The 23002-nt window shown below is 33.7% G+C and overlaps 1 protein-coding gene across 1 annotated transcript in view; it reads right to left on the bottom strand.

Moving 5' to 3' along the window:
- Positions 1–23002, bottom strand: part of MID1 (midline 1) — a gene marked incomplete in the record, with an annotated part of 137949 nt that overhangs the window by 3572 nt on the left and 111375 nt on the right. Inside the window, 3 exon segments of the mRNA XM_074300020.1 lie at positions 4214–4421; positions 6948–7109; positions 22303–22446. Of these exon segments, the coding sequence (XP_074156121.1) occupies positions 4214–4421; positions 6948–7109; positions 22303–22446 (514 nt within the window).

Here is a 23002-nt window from a genome sequence, read left to right as displayed (position 1 = left end):
TTAGATGACTGTTATGATAGAAGCAAGATCATTTGAAAACTGGTTGCTGGGACCTTTTCAAGCAGAAAAGTAAGCTTGATTTAAAAGATAACAAAAGAGAGTTTCTAAAATGCCTCTGACTCCTGAGGTTTAAGTAATAATAATAATAATAAAACCACAGAAAACTTGCCACTTCTAATTAATAGCTATTTACAATTATATACTAATGATTAATTGCAAAATTAATAAAGCATTAGAATTCTAATAAAAACAATATTGACTGAGGAAAGAGGTATGAAAAAATCCTTGATATATTTCCAGTTTGAAAGTAGTTCATCATTTGCAAATTACATTTAGTTTTTAACAGATGTAATTGCACATACAGATATGTATATAGATAAATGCAGTATGGCAGAATTATGAAAAGACATAGACAAGAATTGTTATGACTTGAATTGGTGGTAGAACTATTCACAGCCATATTAATACTATTTAGAACATATGCACATATTTGCTCAATAAGTAAACATTTACTAAGTGCTCCTGGATACATAAATGAGCATTTACTACACTTTAATTTTTTATTAAAAATTATTGACCCTTAAGATCTCAATGAATCTTCAATTCAATCCTGTGGTTGACGTACCAGTCCTAGGTTTTTACTGATGCTATTATATAAATGCGGAAAGTTTCAGTCAGAGCTGAAACTAGACTTCCTGATGTTCCAACCTGCTGATCTTTCCATGAAACCACCCTCCAAGTTCATTAGCACCACTCCATAAAACACCCAACAACCATTAACTCCAGTTAGCTTTTGTAACAGAATAACTAAGTTTATAGTCCATTAACCAAAGGAATTGAGTATTATTAAATTATCACGAATCTTGAAAACTATGTACATATTTCCACAGTACTTCTAAGACGGAGGAAGAATGCTAACGATCCATTAAGGTATGCTCTGAAACACCAAGAAGTCAAAAAGTCCCCAAGTTATATTTCTCAGAACAATGCTAACATGCCCCATTACACATACCATAAAATTACATGTGTATTTACAAGCTTAAGTAGCACTACTCGAGAAGATATAGGTGCCATTTCCCAATCCACATTCCCAGCAATGTATTCATAGAAATTTGATTTTAGTGGTAATCTTCTTTTTCCCTCCCACTTTAGCTATCTCTAACTAACTTTAAATCTCCAGAAATTAAAATAAATCAGGTCTTTTAAAATGGCAAACATAGGGGATTATTTTAAATTTTTAATAATTTTTCTTGCACATATAATATTCTGCTGAATATTTCAAGGGCAACTGAATAATGTTAGTGGTACTGAAGTGACTCTGGAAGAATTCTCCTAGCTACTAATCAATTGAAATATGATCATAAATGATTACTAATGAACATTGGGTAGCTTAGATTACAAATTCTGTCAGAATATTGAACCATGTTCATGAATGAGGCATGTTAATTTTCTCCCCTTTTTGTAGGTCATTAATCCTATTTTTGTGCTTTTATTGTTATTTTTATATTTAGTTTATACTTTTATGTTTAAAAGTTTAATGTTTAAAAGTTTAAATGTTTAAAAAATGAGTGGCAATCTACCACATATCGCAGTGATACAGAAAGCCCTTTTTTTCCAAGTTCAGGTGAAATGTTTGGAATGGGAATGTTCTAAACAATGAAAGGTAAGAAGGAACTCTCTACTATGTATCAGAACCATTATTTGGGAGTGTGGGAATCAGATTCAAAGAAAAGAAATACTTGAGCTCACATTCTTATTTTAAAGCCACGTGCTTCTGTGGCTTACATACACTATAGCTGCCCTGGATATGTTACATTACTTTTCCGCATTCAATCCAATGCTTTACAGTAAAAGGCATGCTTTGCAGGTGATGTGATATGTATGTTTACATGTGTATATGTATATATATATATATATATATATATATATATATATATATACATACATACATATATGTATATATACATATCTTCATTATGCATGTATATGTATATATGAAGGTGATATTACACATTATTTATTAATAATATTAATAACATTTTCTTTTGAGGGTTCCCCCCCCCACCAGGGTGATGCATTTGGGCTAAGTATAGCCACTCATTATATTTGTTTTGTTTTGAAGATAATTATAATATATCTTTCAGGGTGGCTAGATGGCTCAGTGGATAGAACATCAGCTCTGAAGTCAGGAGGACCTGAGTTCAAATCTGGTCTCAGACACTTAAGCCTAGCTGTGTGACCCTGGGCAAGTCACTTAAGCCCAATTGCCTCAGCAAAAACAAACCAAAAAAAAAATCATCCTTTTCCTCAGCCTTTTTTTGCAACCAATTGTTACACAACAGATGGATAGTGTTAGGACAGCCTGTGGCTATGTGACAGGTTTTCCTCTGTACAAAGCTGACTCATGGGGATTGAATCTATAACCTTGGCAGAAGAATAGGCAACCATGTCCATGATGTTTTAGAAAGTTTTGTGCCTAAGGGCAAGTATCTGCCTCAGATAATCTTTCAATGCCCCTTACAACTTTCTCAGTAGCATCTATAATTAACTGAGGTAAGTGGCCAGTAATAGTATCAGTCAACATTAAAGACAGAGACATTACTCAAGATTAATGCAGAAAAGTCCCTTTCTAGCATGAAAGAGGATTTTGCAAGTTGTGTCTGAGAAGAAGAATAGGGACTCTGAAATTCCCATGGATTTTTGATCTCAATGATGTAATGATTGAAACCTATTCATACTTGTCTACCCTGAAATTCTTCCTCCAAGTTTGTGTGTGTGTGGTTTCTTCATATTCTCTTTTTAAATTTATTATTTTTTAATTTATTGTTAGATTTTAAATTCTAAACTGTCGCCCTCCCTTCCCATTCTGCACCACCATTTCACACACACACACACACACACACACACACACACACACACACACACACACACATTTTTTGTGTGTATATATACATATATATATATGAATATTTCTATTTATCAGGTTTTTTTTTTTTATTTGAAGGAAGATAGCATCTTCCTTTATATATTCTTGGTAGTTAATCTGAGAATTTATAATACTCAGAATACCTTAGTCATGCATAGTAATTCTTTGAACAATATTATTATTATTATCGTATACATTGTTTTCTTGCTCATTTCATTCTTCATTATTTTGTGCAAGTCTTTCCATGTTTTTCTAAAATCATCTACTCATCATTTTTTATAGCACAATAGTACATAAAAATCACATACTATATACCTTATTTAGCCATTTCCCCAAGGGATAGGCATCTTTGTAATTTCCAATTCTTTGCCACCACAAAGAAGCTCCAATAAATATTTTAGAACATATAAGTTCTTTTCCTTTTTCCCTAATCACTTTCAGAAATAGATCAAATAGTGGTATAACTCCAAATGGCTTTCCAAAGTGGTTGGATCACAGTATCACCAACAGTATATTAATGTCCCAATTTTTTCACATCCCTTCCAAGATTTGTAATTTTTCCCTTGTTTCATTTTAGCCAGTCTTATAGGTGAGAGATATTAAAATACCTTAAAAGTGTTTTAATTAGAATTTTTCTAAACAATAATGATTTAGAGCGTTTTTTTCATAACTATAGATAGCCTCATATTCTCTTGATATTACATAGATACCAACACAAGCAAGATGTCCATGGACAGGGAAATCCATACCATAAGAACATCTCATAAGCAGAATAATGGTTATAATTTATAGTTTTTAATGTTTTTATTCTTTTTTTAAATTAAAGTTTTTCATTTACAAAACATATGCATGGGTAATTTTTCCAACATTGATCCTTGCAAAACCTTTTGTTCCAAATTTTCCCCTCATTCTCCCCACCTCTCCCCTAGCTGGCAGGTAGTCCAATACATGTTAAATATGTTAAAATATATGTTAAATCCAATATATGTATACATATTTATATAGTTATCTTGCTGCACAAGAAAAATCCGATGAAGAAGGAAAAGAAAAACTAAGAAAACAAAATGCAAGCAAATAACAGAGAGAGTAAGAATGCTATGTTGTGTTTCATACTCTGTTCCCATGGTTCTAAATTGTTCTTATTCTTATTGTGAAAGGCATATGCAGTCATTATGGAAATACATAAGAAGAAAATTTTTTTTTTTTAGCTTTGGTTATATTCTCTATCAAAATACAGATGCAGAATCTTGTTTGGTAGCAGCAATGTAATTTAAACATGAGACTTACCATGTACTTCCACTTATGACTACTTCCCAATAATGGCGCCCACTATCAATGAACACATTGCCTGCTACGCCATAGCTTCCTTGGCTAGTGAAGCGCTCAGGTGTGTGACTTTTTTTAGATGATGTTTCATCACGTTCCACTGTCAAGTTGTCATGGGAAACCTTTAGTTTTCGATGGGCAGATTTGGGGTCCAATTTAAATGGCTGACCTGAAAAGACATTTGTAGAACAAAGAAAAAAAATTCTGTTTATTTTGAAGAGATAATCATATATTCTGAGAACTAGTCTATAATCATATCTTATGTATTCTTTCTTTCAGTTTATGTGGCATAATAGAAAGCACTAAAATCAAGGAATTTTCTGTCATTCACTAATGAAGTTCTATTTATTAATCATTTTAAAAATATAGGAAATCAAGTTATGGAGCATATATCCAGAAGCTATGTATTTAGAGTCAGTATTCTGAGGATGGAAGGAAATTCCTCTGGTAAGAGAGCTGCGCAGAAGAATGGTGAGAAGAGGAGGTGATGATAGAGAAAATATCCTAAGGAGGAGAAACGAAGACGTTCACAGTATTGCAAAGCATTCTCAACAGCACTGTTGTTCTACAGCAGTGTCCAATATTGTCACAGAGCTCACTGGAGTTCACTGAGCAGGGGAATAGCAAGAAAGCTAGACAGCTTTACAACTATAACTTTCACAAATAACTGAATAATAAGAATCAGAGTGTTGGAAAATGTTCTCTGCGGTGAAGGGAAGTGCATATCATATTTTAAAATGTAAACTGTTATTCATATTTTCCAAACAATTTTTTAAAAATCTAAGCAATCAGTGAAATGATTTTGTCATTCACCAATTCATGTAGTATGAATGCTCAAACCAAAAATTTAATAACTGGTTCTAGGGAGAAGGTTCAAGCAGGCTCCAACATAACTGTATTAAGAATTTTGATCAATGCAATAACCAAACATGATTCCAAAGAACCCATGATGAAGCATGCTATCTACTTCCTGATAGATAATCGAATCAGTGAACACTGAGATGTATGTTATATACATGGACAACCAAGAAATGTTTTTTTTTCTTATTATTCATATTTATTTCAAGGGCTTTGTTTTTCTTTTCCCCAATGGAGAATGTGAAAAAAAGAGAATTTTTTAAATAGGAAAAAATATAATTGGAATATAAAACTTTGACAGCTGTTTAGAAGCATGTATCAAAGAGAAGAAAGACAAAACTCATTTATTACTATTTTCAACTTGTCTTATTAGAGGGAGTGGGGGTGCAAGGTAATATGAAAACAATTCATTTTATAAAAATTCTCTTACTAGACAACATTTCTGAAGTATCATTATAGTATTCCACAAGAGACACTTGCATTGAAGTTCTTTTTGACCAATAAAAGAATGACTCTTTCTAGAGAGGGAAAGATCATATTCTTCACTGATAATCTTCTCTTTGTTAATTTTAGAGTATTGACTGCATACATTTAGATCAAATAATAATAGCATCCAAACCAATAAGCAAAAACATACAGTAATATTAGGATTTTAATTATATGTACTTTTTGTATGTTGACATTAATTTAGTTTACCATGGATGAAGTATTAACACAATGACCTTAGGATAGTTATAAAGCTGCATTATTTTATCCCAAAACAGGTTAGAAATTCTCTTCTAGTCTGAGTTTTTCTCCCCCAGGCTATAATTACGTCTGTCCATTTTATTATCCATATTTACATTTAAATGAGTTGGGCATTATGAAAAACCTCCCTGGGTAGAAGCACAATTGAAAATTTTCAATAAGTCTTTCTCTTGTTGATTCCATCTCTTATGATAGCTATTATTATTATTATGACAATTCAATATTACCTTGGAAGATTGCCTATACCATAGAACAACATTAGGCATAAGGCAGTTAAGTACAGGAAATGAGTTACAACTTCATCCAAAATAATACAGTGTAAAAACATTGCAGAGATTGTTACTATTGGCAGGTAGCTTTTCCTTGGGTAGAGCTTACAAATAATAAGCATGGTCAACAAAGCTATTGTAATACTTATGAATGCCTTTCTAAACCTGATGAGCATGAAGCCCAATAACATTCATACATGCTGAAGAAAACGATACCATCACTGGCTACACTTATGATACCTTCAAAAGTCCTTAAAAAAAACCAAATATCTTTCTTTTTCATGTCAAGGGAAAACTTCTTAAGATTTAGAAACATTGATGAAAAATCTAAGTTTGCCATATAGAAAAACTCTCAAGTTTACTTAAGCATAGTGCTTAAATTGTGTGCTGAGCTATATACTACACTGGAAAAAGCAAATCAGAGAATTTAGTAAAAATAGTGGCAAAAAACTGTTAGAATTCGAACCCAGGCTCTTAGGATTCTAAATCTAGCCCTCTATCCAAAATACCACAGTTCTTCTCTTACATGAAAGCTAAGAAACAGAGAGGGGAAAAAAAAAAAAAAAAAGAACTATCCCAGGGGGAAAAAAAAATTATCCCAGGAGGAAAAAAAAAAGTCTAGAAACTTGAACGGATTTGGACAGATAACTGAGACTCCTGTACAAAGGATCATTAACTTGATATTCTGCTTTGAATCATTTGCCTTTCAGATGTCAAGTTTCACAGAGATTCTGGGAAGGAAGAGAAGAAGGGACAGACACCAACAACAGAAAGGAGAGAAGCTGAGAGAGACAGACAGGGCTGACTTTCACGTCACTCACTGTTTGTCTTCAGTTTGCCGGGCTCGCTGTTACGACTGCCAGCCTGATTTATAGCTTTGACGATGAAGATGTACTTGGTGCCGCTCTGGAGCCCGTGAACTGTGTAGTGATTTTGCTTGATGTTGGGCACAATCATCCAGCTGTCGGCGGAGTTACACAAACCTGCAATTTCAACCAAACATACTTTGTCAGGACTTTTTTCTTTCTCTCTTTCCCTCACCCCAAGGCTGCACTTTCAAACTCTACAAGTAGCATTCAAGAGCTGCATAATTTGAAGTAAATTGAAAGGTAAGTATTTGTAAAGTATTGCTTTTGTTTTTGTGTTAACTCCTCAAGAAACATAGTCATTAAAAAACTGGCTCTCCCATGCCTTTTTTTAAAAGTAATTTTACCTTTTCCCACTGACCAAAATAACTATTTAGATCTTAAAACCTTATTCTCATCTTCTCTCTTATTCTACCTGAGTGAAAACATACATACAAAATCCACTTGAACTTTTCTTGTTTATTATTAAGCATAATCCTGGAGCAGCTGGATGGTGTCGAACATAGATCCTGGAGTTAGGAACATTCCTCCTTCTGAGTTTAAATCCAGTTTCAGACACTTATTAGCTTTGTGACTGTGGGAAAGTCACTTAACTCTGTTTGCCTCAGTTTCCCCATCTACAAAATGAGTTGGATAAGGCAATGGCAAACCACTCCACAATCTTTGCAAGGAAAACCCAAATGGGTCCCAAAGAGTCAAATACTACTGAACAACAAATGTAACTTCATGACTCACATACAGTAAGTACTGAATAAATATTTGATTTCTAACAGTTTCATGTTCTAGGAGAATTTTTTTCATTTTAAAAGATTTCATGATATGATATAAACTTCAGTTAGTACTGCCAGGAACAGCAGGGAGAACTCCTGCAATCCAACTCCACAAATATTTATTGAGCAGACTCTTATGTGAATAGAATGGAGAATATAAATAAGATGAAATCCTCCTGCCTATCGTCCTTGTAAGCTAAATGTTCTTAATTCCTTTTATATATCATGGACCTCTGTAGTAGTTTGGTGAAATCTCTGTAGCCCTCCTGGAATAATGTTTTTAAATGCAAAAAAATATATATAAACTAACAACTACAAAAAACAAACAAACCCAGTTATGTTGAAATTCTGTTGTCACAAAATTATAAAAACAAGTTTAAGGAGTCCTGGGCCCACAGCCTTTGAAACTGGGACTTCAGGGACAGAGAAAAGAAAAGAAAGAAAGAAAGAAAAGCAGAGATTGTGTTCATTAATTGAGGGCAAATACCTGTTAAGACACCTTAAGTTAGTTTAGCAATGATACTACCAAGAGGAAATTCAAGACTCAGGCTTGATCTTGGAAAAGTGTCAATAAACAGTGAGCTTTTGACTAGTGCTATCTTTCCATCTTTTGGCCTTAAAAATAAAACAGGGCCTCGGGTATAGTAGGGTTCTGCAGGATGTGGGCTAGGAAGCAGGCAGATTTATGATCATGGGAGTATGGACAAGCCTGTTTCTTTGTACTTTTAAAAGCTGGCAGATGCTGGAAGCAGCTCTTCAGTGGCAGGGCCTACCTTCTCCCTTCCCCCATCTGTCACCACTCCAACAAAATCTTCCTTTTATCCCTGGTGACTGCTCTGTCAGTAGGTTTCCGGAGGCTGCTCAATTTCCTCCATCAATTGGAATTTAAGGTCTAAGCCTCTCCCTTTTTTGAGCTATATAGAAACACACACCTCCTGGGAACTTTTTTTTTTTTTTTTTTTTTTTTTTTTTAATAGAAAGTATTTCCACCTCCTTTCAAAATAGTCTGCAAGCACCCTTCAGCTGAGTTGGATTCCACACATTTCTTTTGTTGGTAAAGGATATGCACTCAAAGGTGAAAACTATTTCTACAAATACTTTTGAGTAAAAATTCTGATATTTTTTCATAATAAGCCTGGAATAATCAGTCAAATCAGAAAAATAAGGAATAGATGAGCTGTATCTCTAATGCATTTTGGTTATTTTCTCATGATTTAAGATAGTGATTCTTTTTTCTCCCCACTAGTATATAAGCACAAGGCTTGGCATGTAACAACATTTACTAAAATGTATTTTCATTCATTCAGTATGAGCAACTTTTCCATCTGCCCTATTTCCAAATCCCAACTCTACAAGATTTCATATACAGGGTGACAGTATACACATTATTATAATGTAACACTGTATTTAATTGCAATTAAGCTGGACAGTTATGAGAAGACAAATCTGTAAAGATCTTTATAAAATCACGTCAAAAAAAAAAAAAGAACCAATAGAATGAATTACACACTAACTACAATCATATAAAGAAAAAATGAATGAGAATGACAAAGGATCCTGAAAAGAACTTAAAGAGAGGAGCTGGAAAAGTATTAGCAAATTTTATGCATTTAAATGAACTAATTTACATGAAAATAGTAACAATAAAATAAAAACAAGTATAGTTTATATTGATGTTTAATATTAAATTTTTAATATAAAAATATTTAATTTCTTAGAAGTTAGGGTGGATGCCTAATATCCTACTGGTTGGTCTGTATCACTTAGAGATATAAAGGTAATAAAGACAAAGAAGAAGTAGACAGACTCCTAGTTTTTTTCTTCTTTTTCTTCCTCTTTTTCATGTCTCTGGTCTAGGAAAGTTTACTGAGCAAGTCCCTACTTGAAAAACCTATCTGGACTGCCATAAAATGATTAGCAAACCAGAGCAACTGCATGGCTCTTTCACTTATCATACTCAATCTCTTTCAACCTTCAATCTCTTCCCTGAATGAGTTGGAATTAACTCAGTTCTTTAGAATCCTTGAGATTTGTAAATTCTGTGGCTAATTTTACTTTTTTACTTCAAAGATTTGTTATTTCATTGATAGTCCCGTGGATGACAACTCCTCTATCCCACTGTGATCAGTCTCTCTAAGCATCCAACTATCATTAGTTGGTCCTGAATGATAACTACATAGTCAACTGCCAGGTTTATACTGGAAACCATTCCAGTTCAGTAGCACTGCTCCTTTAGCATAGCCTTGGAAAGGCTGGTTTCATTTCCATACCACCCTGAGGCATCAAAAGAGACTATTAGTGGAGGCAAAAATCTAACTATTAAATTTAAATCTTACCAAAGAGGGAAATTTTTGACCTTTGAGCCATGGGCCCTGAATGGCATTTAACTTCCCTTTGGAATTTAAGAAGTAATACAACATTAATGCAGGAATTCGAACAAACCATTTCCATTGTTCAGGATCAAATCACCAAAATGCACTGTTATTATTCAACAAGAGCTAGGTAATCATGATCACAATGACAACAATTACAAAATGAAATAAAGATAACAAAATAATAAAATGAGACTCTTACCTGCTATTCTGTTTTTACAACTTTACTGTTTAGTTTCATGTGTGGAAATAAAACAGCTAATGTGGTCTAAGCAAGTGAATGTAAAAATGTTTCAATAAACTTTATATCACTGAGCAACCCCAAAGCTCAGGTTTAATTTAGTGGTGGGAATGCTTTCAGGGACATTATAACACAGATGTCTGAAATTGCTTCAGACTGAAACTTGGCATACAATACAAGGTCTTAGCCCAACAATGATTTAATTTTTTTAATCTTTTCAAAATAAAAAAGGGAGGTAGGTTGTCTTCATTACTTAGAAAAGTTCACTAAATTTTCAGAAATGTTAAAACAACAGAAAGGTTTATGGAAGGGCAAAAATGGGTTGGTTAAATTCATATTTGGATAAAGTGCTTTAATCCCCACTAGTAATTATCAGTTTAAATTCAACTCTGATTTGATTTTCAAGATAATAGGTGAGTAGAAGGAAAGATATATTTCCTTTTTTTTTTTTTTTTTTTCTTTTGGAACTCAGTAAGTAGAAGAAGAAAATATGGAGAGCATTATTATTATTATTTTGCTATCCTTGACACTGGGCCAGAATTACTTAACATCCTTTATCTAGTGCCTCATTTCTCTAGCTTCTTCCTAAATGCTCAAACTAGATAATCCATTGTGTAGTGTCCAGAAGGAAGGTTAAGTTTTACATATTATTTCCAAGAAAATACCTCCAAATCTTTTACAAAGATGATAACTTTTCTTTTCTCCAAACCAATTTGTAGAACCAAGTGATCTTCCAACATTCAAAATCTCAAATATAACCCAAAGTGTTAAAGAACATTGATGGAACTTGCAAGATAATTAGTTCATAATGAAACTTAATTGCCTTTTTTCAATCATACATTTTTCTGTCTCCAAGCATATAAGATCAGGAAGGAAGGAACATTTTTCTCAATACTATAGCTCATTACAAGATTTTAATTACATTTGGGATTTCAGACCCCTGTATTCAAGCCAGCCATCATGCTATAAAACATTATATGACATAGCCAATGTGGAAACCCCTTGGAAAAGCTGTAAACCAACTGCTAACGGCCTTTCCCTCTTTGGAAAGATGTGATAGATTTGCACATTTCTTCTTTTTCTCTAAAAATAACATTATGTTTAATGACCTTTCATGAACTTCTTTTAATTACATGGATTAAATACAGCTTACACTGATATGAAGGCCTAAGAATTCTACCTTTTGCTTTTTATGTTTCTAGTCAAGGATGAAGCCATTAGAAATGTTTCATTTAATATCTCATATACTTTAAAAAAGTAAATCCCAACAATTTTTAAAAATATGTAAATATTTAAAAATAAGTACAAATTTATAATAATAAATTATATTTTGTTATTATTTGTTTAGCTGATTAGTCATGTCTAACTCTTTGTGACCCCCATTTTGGGGTTTCTTGATAAAGATACCAGAGTGGTTTGCCATTTCCTTCTCTAGCTCAATTTACAGATGAGGGATTGAGGCAAATAGGATTAAGTGATTTGAGTAGGGTTATACAGCTAGAAATTGTTATCTCAAAGCATAAAGCATTTTTTTTACAGACATTTTATTTTCATAACAGCTCTGTGAAAGTTAATAGTCTAAGTATAGAAGGAGATAGTTTAGTTGAGAAAGGTGAAGGGATTTCCCCTCATTTATACAGATACTAATAATAGCTACCAATAAATGGCACTTTGAGGTTTGCAAATCCTTTAGCTATATTCACAAATATGCTAAGAACAGCTAGTAAGTATCAGAGACTTTTAGACTTTCTGGTGTTCAAGTATTTTCATTGCATCACGTTGTTGCCTTTGCAATAGTAAAGGGGCACAGCTAGAACAAAATTCAGATCTTCTGGAGACAAATCAAGGTCTAATGCCTATTTCATAATGCTATGTAGTTTCTTCCTTAACAACAACAACAACAACCAAAAAAAAAACAAAAAACAAAAACAAAAAAAAAAAAAAACCTGAGTCTGTGGTTCTTTGGTGGAGAGAACTATTTTCCTCATCTGTCTTTGTTGTTGAATTACATGCAAACAATGACTATAATATATTATGCAGTGGGATACAACTGGTCCATTAGTACATATATTTTGGACAGATGTTGCACGTGCACAACAAACTGAGCCAAGAATTGACTAGAAGGAGGCAGACAGCTTGGGTTATACTTGGGAAATTCTGCAATGTTTTTCAGTGACTTTGGTGTTTCTTGTCCAAATCTATCTTTTTTAATGTGAATTTTCTTCTAGAACCATGCAATCTCTACAAATAACACAATATCATAGTCATTGAATTGTTATACAAATGGAGAAGTGCATCATAGGCATAGTTAGGCCATAACATGTTTTCCAAAAACCAATTAAGCATAATTTGGTTGTCTTGACTAATTATTCAAGAACTAAAAGGAGATGTTTTAGCATATAATAGAAACTTGGCAAAACAGATTTGTACCGTTACTATGGTGCACTGGTATCCACAAACTAAACAGATTTTGTGGAAGGCCTCTAACACACTGAAGAGACAACTGGTAAACTATTTACAGGGCAATATGGTAGCTTTATAGCTTAGGATGAGAGGATATGAGAGGGTGAAGACATGTACCATCACAGGGTGCTCCCACATTGATAAGATCATGGTTTAAAATGAAGTATATAGTGAAGGTCAGACTATGAGCCATTCCATGACATTTGACCTAAGAAATCTTAAATCAGGGCACCTTAGTGACAGTGGACTGAGTGCTGGATCTGGATAGGAAGACATTTTCCTTAATTCAAATCTGGCCTCAAACATTTGAGGTTGTGTGATCCTGGAAAAGTCACTTAATCCTGTTTGTCTCAGTTTCTTCATCTGTAAAATGACTTGGAGAAGGAAATGGTAAACCACTTCAGTATCTTTGCCAAGGAAACCCAAAAGGAAACTCACAAAGAGTCAAAGACAACTGAAATAACTGAATTAGAAAAACTTTCATCAAAATGGAACTCAAACTCTAATTCTTTTAATCAAAGGGACTGATGAACCTTAGTGTTGTCTATCATTCTAAGAGACAAAATCACTAACAAGTTTCTCTGTAATTGAGTTGGCTTTTAATTTTAGTTTGTTCTTTGACTGTTATATTTGGAATTGTTCGAACTTGAATACATTGATTTGGCTGAATTAAGAGACTAGAAAAAGAGTGCTAAAAACTCTGCATGTGTTCCCAAGTCAGGTCAGCACCTGCATTACTGTTTTACATCAGCCCTGAGAGGACCAGTCAGTCTGTTTAGCACCTGAGCAGTAAATGAGGCAGATCTGGAATGTAATGCCAATTTCTTACATAAAGTCCCTTCTGGCAACAGGTGCTGTGCATCAAACATTAGGCAGATAACTTTCCTGAAATCATTTAATGTAAATCTGGGAGTTCTTAGACATTTAACTGCTTTGTTGTACAATATTTATACATATTTATGTGCTTATGCATTTATGATTTAGCCAGGTGGAAAACCATTTTATCTGGAGAGACTAATTTCTTACAGTAGATTCTTAAATATAGCTTATTTTAGCATGGGGTTAGGATTTATTATTGGTTTCAAGTCAATTGATTCATGGTGGAATAACATTGCTTAGCCAAAGTTCCATCAGAATTTGAAGATTTGAGAAACTATTTTTTTTTCTATATTAGAACTAAAGAAAATGAGTTTGGAAAAATGTGTTAAAAGACTACGGTGTTTTCAAATAACAATCCTATAATTCCTGTCCCATATGAGATTCAGGACTGTTAGGTGGCATAGTGGATAGAGCATTGACCTTAAAATCTTATCTTCCTAAATTCAAATCCAGCCTCAGACAGTTAATAGCTATGTAACCCTGGATAAGTCACTTTAACCCTGTTTACTTCAGTTTCCTCATCTATAAAATGTGCTGGAGAAGAAAATTGCAAATCATTCTAGTATCTTTGCCAGGAAAATCCCCCCAAATTGGGTCACAAAGAGTTGGACATGAATGAACAATAAAAATAAGGAACACAGTATGGTTTATAAAGTGATTTCAAGAAAAAAAAAAGCCTGGAGTTCCAGCTTTCACATTTGCTGCTGGTGACATTAGGCAAGAAGCTATTTCCTCTTTCTGGGCCTAGATTAGGTTATTTGCAAAATGGTCTAAATAATACCTGCCCTACCTATTTAAGAGACTAAGTGTTATTATTCCCTATTTTACTAATGACTCCATCTAGAATAATATGAGTGAGCTAATGCATGTGGAAGCACTTTTACAAATTAAAGTGTTATATGTAAAATAAGATATTATTACTATACGCAACATACTTTTTGAGGTAGATGGACAAAGCCAGGAAGTATAATCTTTACAGATGAAGAAATTGGGGTTGAGAAACTATATTAGTAACCATTCACTAAATTGAATTTGTTCCAAATGACATATTCCAGCTACATGACATAATCACTGAAGCATTTTGGCCCTTTTAATCTTTTGTATATATAAAGAATTTTTATTACTATTCTCTTTGAGGGTTTTACTCTTCTTATTTAGCTTTCTGAATCTACAGAATTTCTCTCTTCATGCTATTCCTCATAACATTTTCTGAAATACATCTTTTTTGAATAACTTTCTTTTCACACAGCTTTTTATTTATACATAATATACATCTTACAATGCTAAGCCTATTATTTTTAGAGTTTCCTAATTTGAAATTCCTTATTAGCTTGTGTTAGCTCAGTCTTGTGCGTCTGTGTGCTCTCTGGATGAACACCTGTACCATCATTGTACCCTTTAGAATGCATAGTTCCAACCTGAAATGTTGTAGGTTAACCTCGTTTTTTATTGCATTTATTACATGTTTTTTATTGTATACTATATATACAGATGCTTAACTCTGTGTGTGTGTGTGTGTGTGTGTGTGTGCTTGTGTGTGAGAGAGAGATACCAGTGATTATACCAAGTCTAAAACTGCCACGATTTATGATCTCAGATTAAAACCAATTTACACTCTTATATTTAGTCAAATGAAATCAAGAAGCACTTACTTAGCACTACTATATTTGAGATGCTAGGGATACAAAAAAGGGCAAAAGACAGTTTCTGTTCTCAGGAAGTTCACAGTCTTTAATATGTAATTCTTGTCTGTCTCTTATAAATCCTTCACACAGATGGATTCATACCATCTGACCTCTGCTTTTCAAATTCTAAATGTCTTAAACAGAATTTATTACTTTTCTCCAAAACCCCTACTTTCTTCCTAACTTGCATTTTACTATTAATGGCACCTTTATCTTTTGCATTTGAATGTTTGTCATGTTTGACTTCTCATTCTTCCTCAATCTAATCAGTTACCAACTCTTGTTGTTTTTTTTTTTTTTTCCCCTTTTATCTCCGTATCTCTCACATACATCCCTTTCCCCCACTCACATAGCTACTATTATAATTCAGGTCCCCATCACCTCCCCTGGATTATTGGAATGGTTTTCTAACTGAACTTCCTTTCTCAAGATTTTCTCAAGCACATCTTTCCAAAGGGATTTTTGTAAAACTCAGCTGTAACCATGTCAGCCTCCTATTCAATAAATTCCAATGGCTCTTTGTTATCTCTCTGATCAAACATAAACTCTTGTTTGGCATTTAAAGCTTTTTATAACCTGGCACCTTCTTATCTTTCCAGTTTTTTTTTTTTTTAATCACATTACTTTCTGTCATGAACTCTATAGTCCAAATACACTAATAAACACTTTTTTTTTCTCACAACTTTACACCTTTGCCCTCGTTGTACATCATGCTTAGAATGCTCTCCCTTCTAAACTTGAATTCATACAACCTTTTTAAGATCCTTTAAGTAGTACAAATGATAATTTTTTATAAGAGGCCTTTCCTTGTCCCCCATTTCTAGTACCTCCTCCCACATGCTAGCTTACACTTCTTCAGAGATTTTTCTCATATGTATGTTGTCACTCCCATTAAGAATACAAATTCTTTGAGGCAGACACTATTTTTGATTTTTCTTTGTATCCCTAGCACTTAACACAGTGCCTGACATATAGTAAGCCCTTAATATGCTATTCTATTCATATTATGATTTGCATGATCATAACAAAGAAACACACACATTGATGTATATACCATGAGGCGCTACATAAATGTGAATTATTATCATTATTAATTATTTCCAATGGTTCATGAACTGACACACTGGTCAATACTATAACTAATTTTTTAAACTAGAGTACTAAATTTTTACTTTTCATCACTAGACTATAAACTTTTTGAGGATAAATATTATTTTATTGAATATCTTATTCCATATAGTAGTTGACTTAGTACTTTATTAAAAAAAGGCATTCAATAATATATATTAAAAGAATGTACAAAAAGCTAATGCCTAGTAAATAACAAACTCAAAATTTGTCCGAGTTAGCTTTGCTAAAAGGGTTGAGAAAAGCAGAACATAACCTCCATTTATTCTTTTCTTGTGTTGCAATATGTAATCTTCCTATTTGGATAAAAGGATAAGGTAAGAAAGAATTAAAGTGATTTTTCTTTCTGGTTATATAGTGTTAGGATTACTAGGTGAGAACTCAGATTGTCTGGACAATGACAAGGTAAGAATTCAGGTTGTCTGGACAATTACAAGGTGAGAACTCAGGTTGACTTGATAAGAGGAGCAAGCTAGCTCATTGGTTGAAGTGGTTCTTCCCAGAAGCCCTTGCATTATCCCACGCCCATTCTCTGGGAGGATAAAAGAGGACAGCACTCCAGAAAGAGAAGACTCTGCACTACATCAAGCTTGACAGGGCTCTCTGCAGGAAGGGAAGTCACTTCTCTGGACAAGAGTTAATGGCAACTGCCTGGAGACAATGGTTCTCTACAGGAAGAAGAATCTGTCCAAGAGATTTGAGTTGACACAGCAGATCTCTTCCCAGAGAGCGATCTGCAGCTTCTGGAGACGACAGCTCGCTACAATATAGATTCTCTTTTGAGAAAATTTATAACCTCTTTACCACAACTGAAAATATATTTTGTAATCGACTTAGCCTGAATTTTCCACAAGGTGATTTTTCAACTTACTTTAATGAAAATAGGCAGGATTAAATTAATGGATAAATTATATTCCAAAAATCCATTTGTATGTCAGTTTTGGTACTCGGGAGACATTTTCCTAAAGAAGTGAAACCCATATAGCATCTAAAATTTGGTAAAATTGAAGTTCCAAATAATGATAGTCCAACTTCTGAGATCAAAGTTACATGGCATATAGTAGAGGGGAAGAATAGGTAATAGAGAATGAAAGGTCCTTGAAGGCAAGAATTATTCTAGTTTTGGTTTTATATCCTCAATGCTTGGTATTTAACACGATAGGCATTTAACAAGTGCTTGTTAAATGAATGAAAAAAAGTCAGAGGAAGAAAAAAGGTTGGTGTTAAGTTATAGAAAAAGAAAAGAGAATGTATCTTTTTTCTATTGAAGGGGTACTCTTGGCTAATGTTTTAAAATTGGCAGTTTCTTCTACTTTGGGCTCTCATCAACTTAATGTCCTAAACACCTACTGCAGCACCCTTCACATACTTTCCCTTTTTCCTTAAAGTATACAGAACAGATATTATTAACTCCCTTTCTCTTTCCTACTCTAATCAAAATTTTCATTCTTTCACTGCAGCTAACTTCTCTAAATTGTTAAGATGGAAGGAACCAGACAACTCAATTATACCAAAAATACATACCTAGAGAAATTTGCAGTTGTTGAAGAGGAGACTTGTTAAAGATTCTACCTAGTGAAATACTTTTTTAGGTGGGAGACATAATAAGTAAACTCTAGCTATTCTTTAATCCAGTATATATCTAAATTCTCAGCAGTTTCAAACTCAAACTCAAGGGATGATGAAAATAAAAGAAGCATTGGAAGGAACAGAGGTTGGAAGAGGCATGATTTTAAAGAATGGATAAAAAAGAACTCTGTACTTTTTTTTTAAATTCTAGAATTTTTTATGGTTTTATGAATAGTAGTTTTTATAGCTCAGTCAAAATTAATTATAGAATCAACTAGTGTCAGTTCGTGGACCGATGGAAATAATAATAGTGACACATTTATATAGAACTGCAAGGATCTTATTTGATCTTTACCACAAATCTTTGAGGTAGGTGCCATAACTATTCCTATGTTTCATTGCTCTGTACTGTACCTGGTTCACAACAGGAGCTTAATAAATGCTTACTGACTGAAAGATGGGAAAACTGAAATTTTAAAATTAAGTGATTTGTTTAAGATCTCCTAGCATGTAAATGTATAAGGTAGGATTTGGACCAAGGTTTTCTTAAATCTAAGCCTAGAATTTTACCTAGGGAAAAAACAAGAAATTTGAGCACCTTAGGGTGAGTTCTTTTCCATTATTCCTATTTCATTATTTCACTTCTATTTAGAACTCTTCTTATTGAGTTGTTTTTAGTAATGTTCAACTCTTCATGATCCCATTTGAGGTTTACTTCATAAAGATGCTGAAGTAGCCTTGCCATTTTCTTCTCCAGCTCATTTTACAGATGAGGAAACTGAGGCAAACGGAGTTAAGTAATTTGCCCAAAGTCACAAAGCTAATAAGTGTCCGAGGCCAGATCTGAACTGTAGTCTTTCTGACTGCAGGCCCAGTGCTCTACCTACTGTGCCACCTTAGAACTCATTGGTTTTTGTTTGTTTTTAAGTGACTTGCCCAGGGTCACACAGCTAGGAAGTATTAAATTTTGAGGCTAGATTTGAACTCAGGTCCTCCTGACTTCAGAGTTGGTGCTCTATCCACATCACCTAGCTGTCCCTAGAACTCACTGGTTTTTAAAAGTTCAAGTCCTGCTTACTTCCTCCCTTACCTGGCTCTTAATGGTTCCTATGGCAAGAGCAGCCAGGTCTCCTATGGAAAGATGGATATGATCTTGAGAAATAGACATAAGGGTATTTATTTTTATGCCTACATATGTATGGGAGTTGAGGATTTTCTAGACTTCTTTTTTGAGTTCATCATGAAACATGTTTCTTGGATGGTTGAACTACTTTCTATTTTTCCCCATTCATGTCTTTAGCTTCAGTCTGGTATTCAAGGAAAGTGTATATATAGGATTATTCAAAGCAAAAATTACTTAAAACTACTGCTATTTGTTGACCTGACAGAATTTAATAAAATTCTGCCACCTTCCTTTTGTAGTCATATCATCTATAATTCTTCTCTTCCTTCCAGTTGGAATGAACCATTTATTATTATTATTATTTTTTTACTTTTTATAAATCCATCTATCTTTTTTTCCCTTTTAAAATTTTTTATTATAACTTTTTATTGACAGAACATATGCCTGGGTAATTTTTTACAACAATATCCCTTGCACTCACTTCTGTCCTGACTTTTCCCTTTCCTCCTTCCACCCCTTCCCCTAGATGGCAGGCAGTCTTATACATGTTAAATATATTATAGTATATCCTAGATACAATATATGTGTACAGAACTGAACAATTCTCTTGTTGCACAGGGAGGATTGTATTCAGAAGGTAAAAATAACCTGGGTAGAAAGACAATAGTGCAAACAGTTCACATTCATTTCCCAGTGTTCCTTTTCTGGGTGTAGCTGATTCTGTCCATCATTGATCAATTGGAACTGAATTAGATCTTCTCTATGTTGAAGATAAACACTTCCATCAGAATACATTATCATTACTGAAGTGTATAATGATCTGGCCCTGCTCATTTCACTCAGCATCAGTTCATGTAAGTTTCTCTGTATTCATCCTGCTGGTCATTTCTTACAGAACAATAATTGGAATGAACCATTTATCGTGTTCTAGATAGTTTCTGAGCTTTGCTGCTGACTCGTCTGGTCTCCTCCTATGCCCAAAATACCCGTTGCCATCTCTGTCTTTTGAATTCCTACTAATCTTTTAAAAAGTCCATCTAAAATGCTAAGACTTCCATGACACATTTACTGATAACTTCCATCATTGGTGACATCACTCCCAATGGATATCACTCAAAAGCTTCTTTGCATGTCTCTAGCACAGTTAGGTTATTTTGAATTATCTTTGCATTATATCTTTATAGGGCACATCCTATTCTGCAATTCTTAATCTGGGGTCAGTGAATTAAAATATTTTCTTAACTATATTTCAAAATGATTTGCTTTCCTTTTAATTCCATGTATCTTCTTTCATTTGTCTATAAATATTCTGAGAAAGGATCCATAGACCTCAACATCTTAAGGGGTTCCATGATGTAAAAAATAACAAGAATACCTCTTTAGATTATAAATTTGATAAATGCAAAGATCGTGCATTTTCTATCACACCTACCTATTTTACCAGTACCTAGTAGAATATTTTTTGAAGTCTTTAACTTGATCTGAATTTTTTTTAGAAAATATATTCTCTCTATATATATGCACATATATCTTCATAAATATATAGACAAAAAGATAACGACATTTATATTCAAAAAGGAAAATCATGAGAAGGAAAACAAAATGCAACTGATTAACTTTAAAGTTTTGGTGCAGTGGTATGCCCTGTATAAATTCATAACACTCAATATATCAACTTTCTCTTTAGACTTTGCAAATTGACTGGTGCATTAGGGTTACTTGAAGTTTTGCCTTAAGGTGAGTATATAGAAATAACAAAGAAACACTCAGGGGACCAGATTTCTAATCTCATCAGAGAACTTCCCAAGCTATGCTACTTATAATCAAATGACATTGATTAGAGGAAACTTGGCAAACCAGAAAGCGATCATGTATGACGTTTAGACCTGATTTTCTCATCAATAAAGTTAAAGAGTTGAATTCCATGGCACCTAAGGTCCCTTCTAGCACCAAAGTAAGGACTTTGTAGTATTAGTAAAGGGAAATCTTCATGGGGAAATTCCCTCTTCTGTTGCATACCAGAACCTAGTCTTCAACTTGTAGTCTTAAAGAATTTCTGAAGGCATTGGGTGTTTAAATGATTTGGCTAGTATCATACAGCTAGTATGTATTCAAGTTAGGACTTTGAACCACTTACTTTGCTTGAATCAAGGGGCTGCTCTCCACTGTACCAAACTGCTTCTATTTAATGGGATTATTGTTGAGTTGTTCCAGTCATATCTAACTCTCCATGACACCATTTGGAGTTTTCTTGGCAAAGATATTGAAGTGGCTTGCCATTTCCTTCTCCAGAACATTTTCTAGATCAATGCTTCTTAAACTTTTCCCACTGGAGACCCCCTTTTGCCCAAGAAATTTTTATGGGACCTCAGGTGCATAGGTATATAAGATAGGTACACAAATCAAACATTGGCTGGTAATAAATCATAATTTCATGACTCCCACATTCAGTTATGAACCGCATATGGGGTTGTGAATTGTAGTTTATGAAGCTGGGTTCTAGATGAGGAAATGCTAACAGGATTAAGTGACTTGATCAGGGTCATACAGATAGTTTTTGAGGTTAGATTTGAATCGATGAAATGAGCCTTCCTAACTACAAGTCAAGTGTTCTATCTATCCAGTGACTTAAATTAATGGCATTAGATTCTATCAAATCATAGACCTAGATATGCTTTGTAGCCTCATGAATTCTCCATCCAGGATATTCCCTTTGGATGTTTCTTTGAGACTTTCTCAATGATTTTATTATTATATTTGATATTTCTTTGAGACTTTCTCAACGATTACTAAGAACTTTTTCAGAGTTGGTCAACCTATACATTTCTGGTGTATGTAGCAACAAGCAGGATTTTTTTTTGTGAATGCTGTGACTGGAACCCTGGAAATTTCCTTGGTGAGCCAATCCTTAAAATCAGTGAGAAGGTGGTCTAGAATCTTTTTTAGATAGTGAAGGGAAAAGTAGGTGCTATGAATCCTATATTTATCTTTTCCTCTTCTTGAGTTTTATTTATAATTAGAACAAAGGATAATGGACTGCCTGATTAAGTTAAGAAATGAGCCAGATTGGCAGTACTTACTAACAACATTAGCTTGTCCAGTAAAGATAGTATACTGAAGCTCATATGAAACCACACTAAATTCATCATCGGAGGTCCAGTGCACAGTGATGGTGTCGTACGAGGCTGTACAGAGCTCTTCTCTAATTGTTGGAGAGTTGGGAGCTGGTTGGAAGTAAGAATAAGAGATGATTAGTTAATTGATTTACCTGAGACCAGAAAGCCAGAGCAGAATGGGGGTTTCACAATAAAAATCAATCCTCTATAGACATCTACCTTTATCAATACCACTGCAATTGAGTACAGGACATTTTCATCAAAGTTGAGCATTAGGATCTTTTTTTTTTTCTTTCCTCATTACAGGCTGTTTGAGAAAGGCCAGACATACTCTTAATGAATTAAGAGATAACCATTCTGTTAGGAAGAGGAAGGCAAACTACTAGAACTTTCTTGACATGTAATGGAAAAAAAAACAGAATAAAATACAGAAATACCATGACAATGTTTATGTGACACATATTAGAAAATGTTTAAACAACATAGAAAATTGGATTTTTCCCTTTATATAAGAGCATCCTAACCTTTTTGAGTGCATTATGGACACCTTTAGAAATATGGTCTGTCTCAGAATGATGTTTTTAAATGTAAAAATAAAGCACATAGGGTTACAAAGTAAAGCAATTATATTGAATATTTTTTATTCAATTCATTTACCCTGCTT

Source organism: Sminthopsis crassicaudata, chromosome 3, assembly GCF_048593235.1.
Source record: "Sminthopsis crassicaudata isolate SCR6 chromosome 3, ASM4859323v1, whole genome shotgun sequence".
In the NCBI taxonomy this organism is placed as follows: Eukaryota; Metazoa; Chordata; class Mammalia; order Dasyuromorphia; family Dasyuridae; genus Sminthopsis; species Sminthopsis crassicaudata.
The sequence above is the reverse complement of the archived record's forward strand: the minus strand, read 5'-3'. Positions and strand labels throughout refer to the sequence as shown.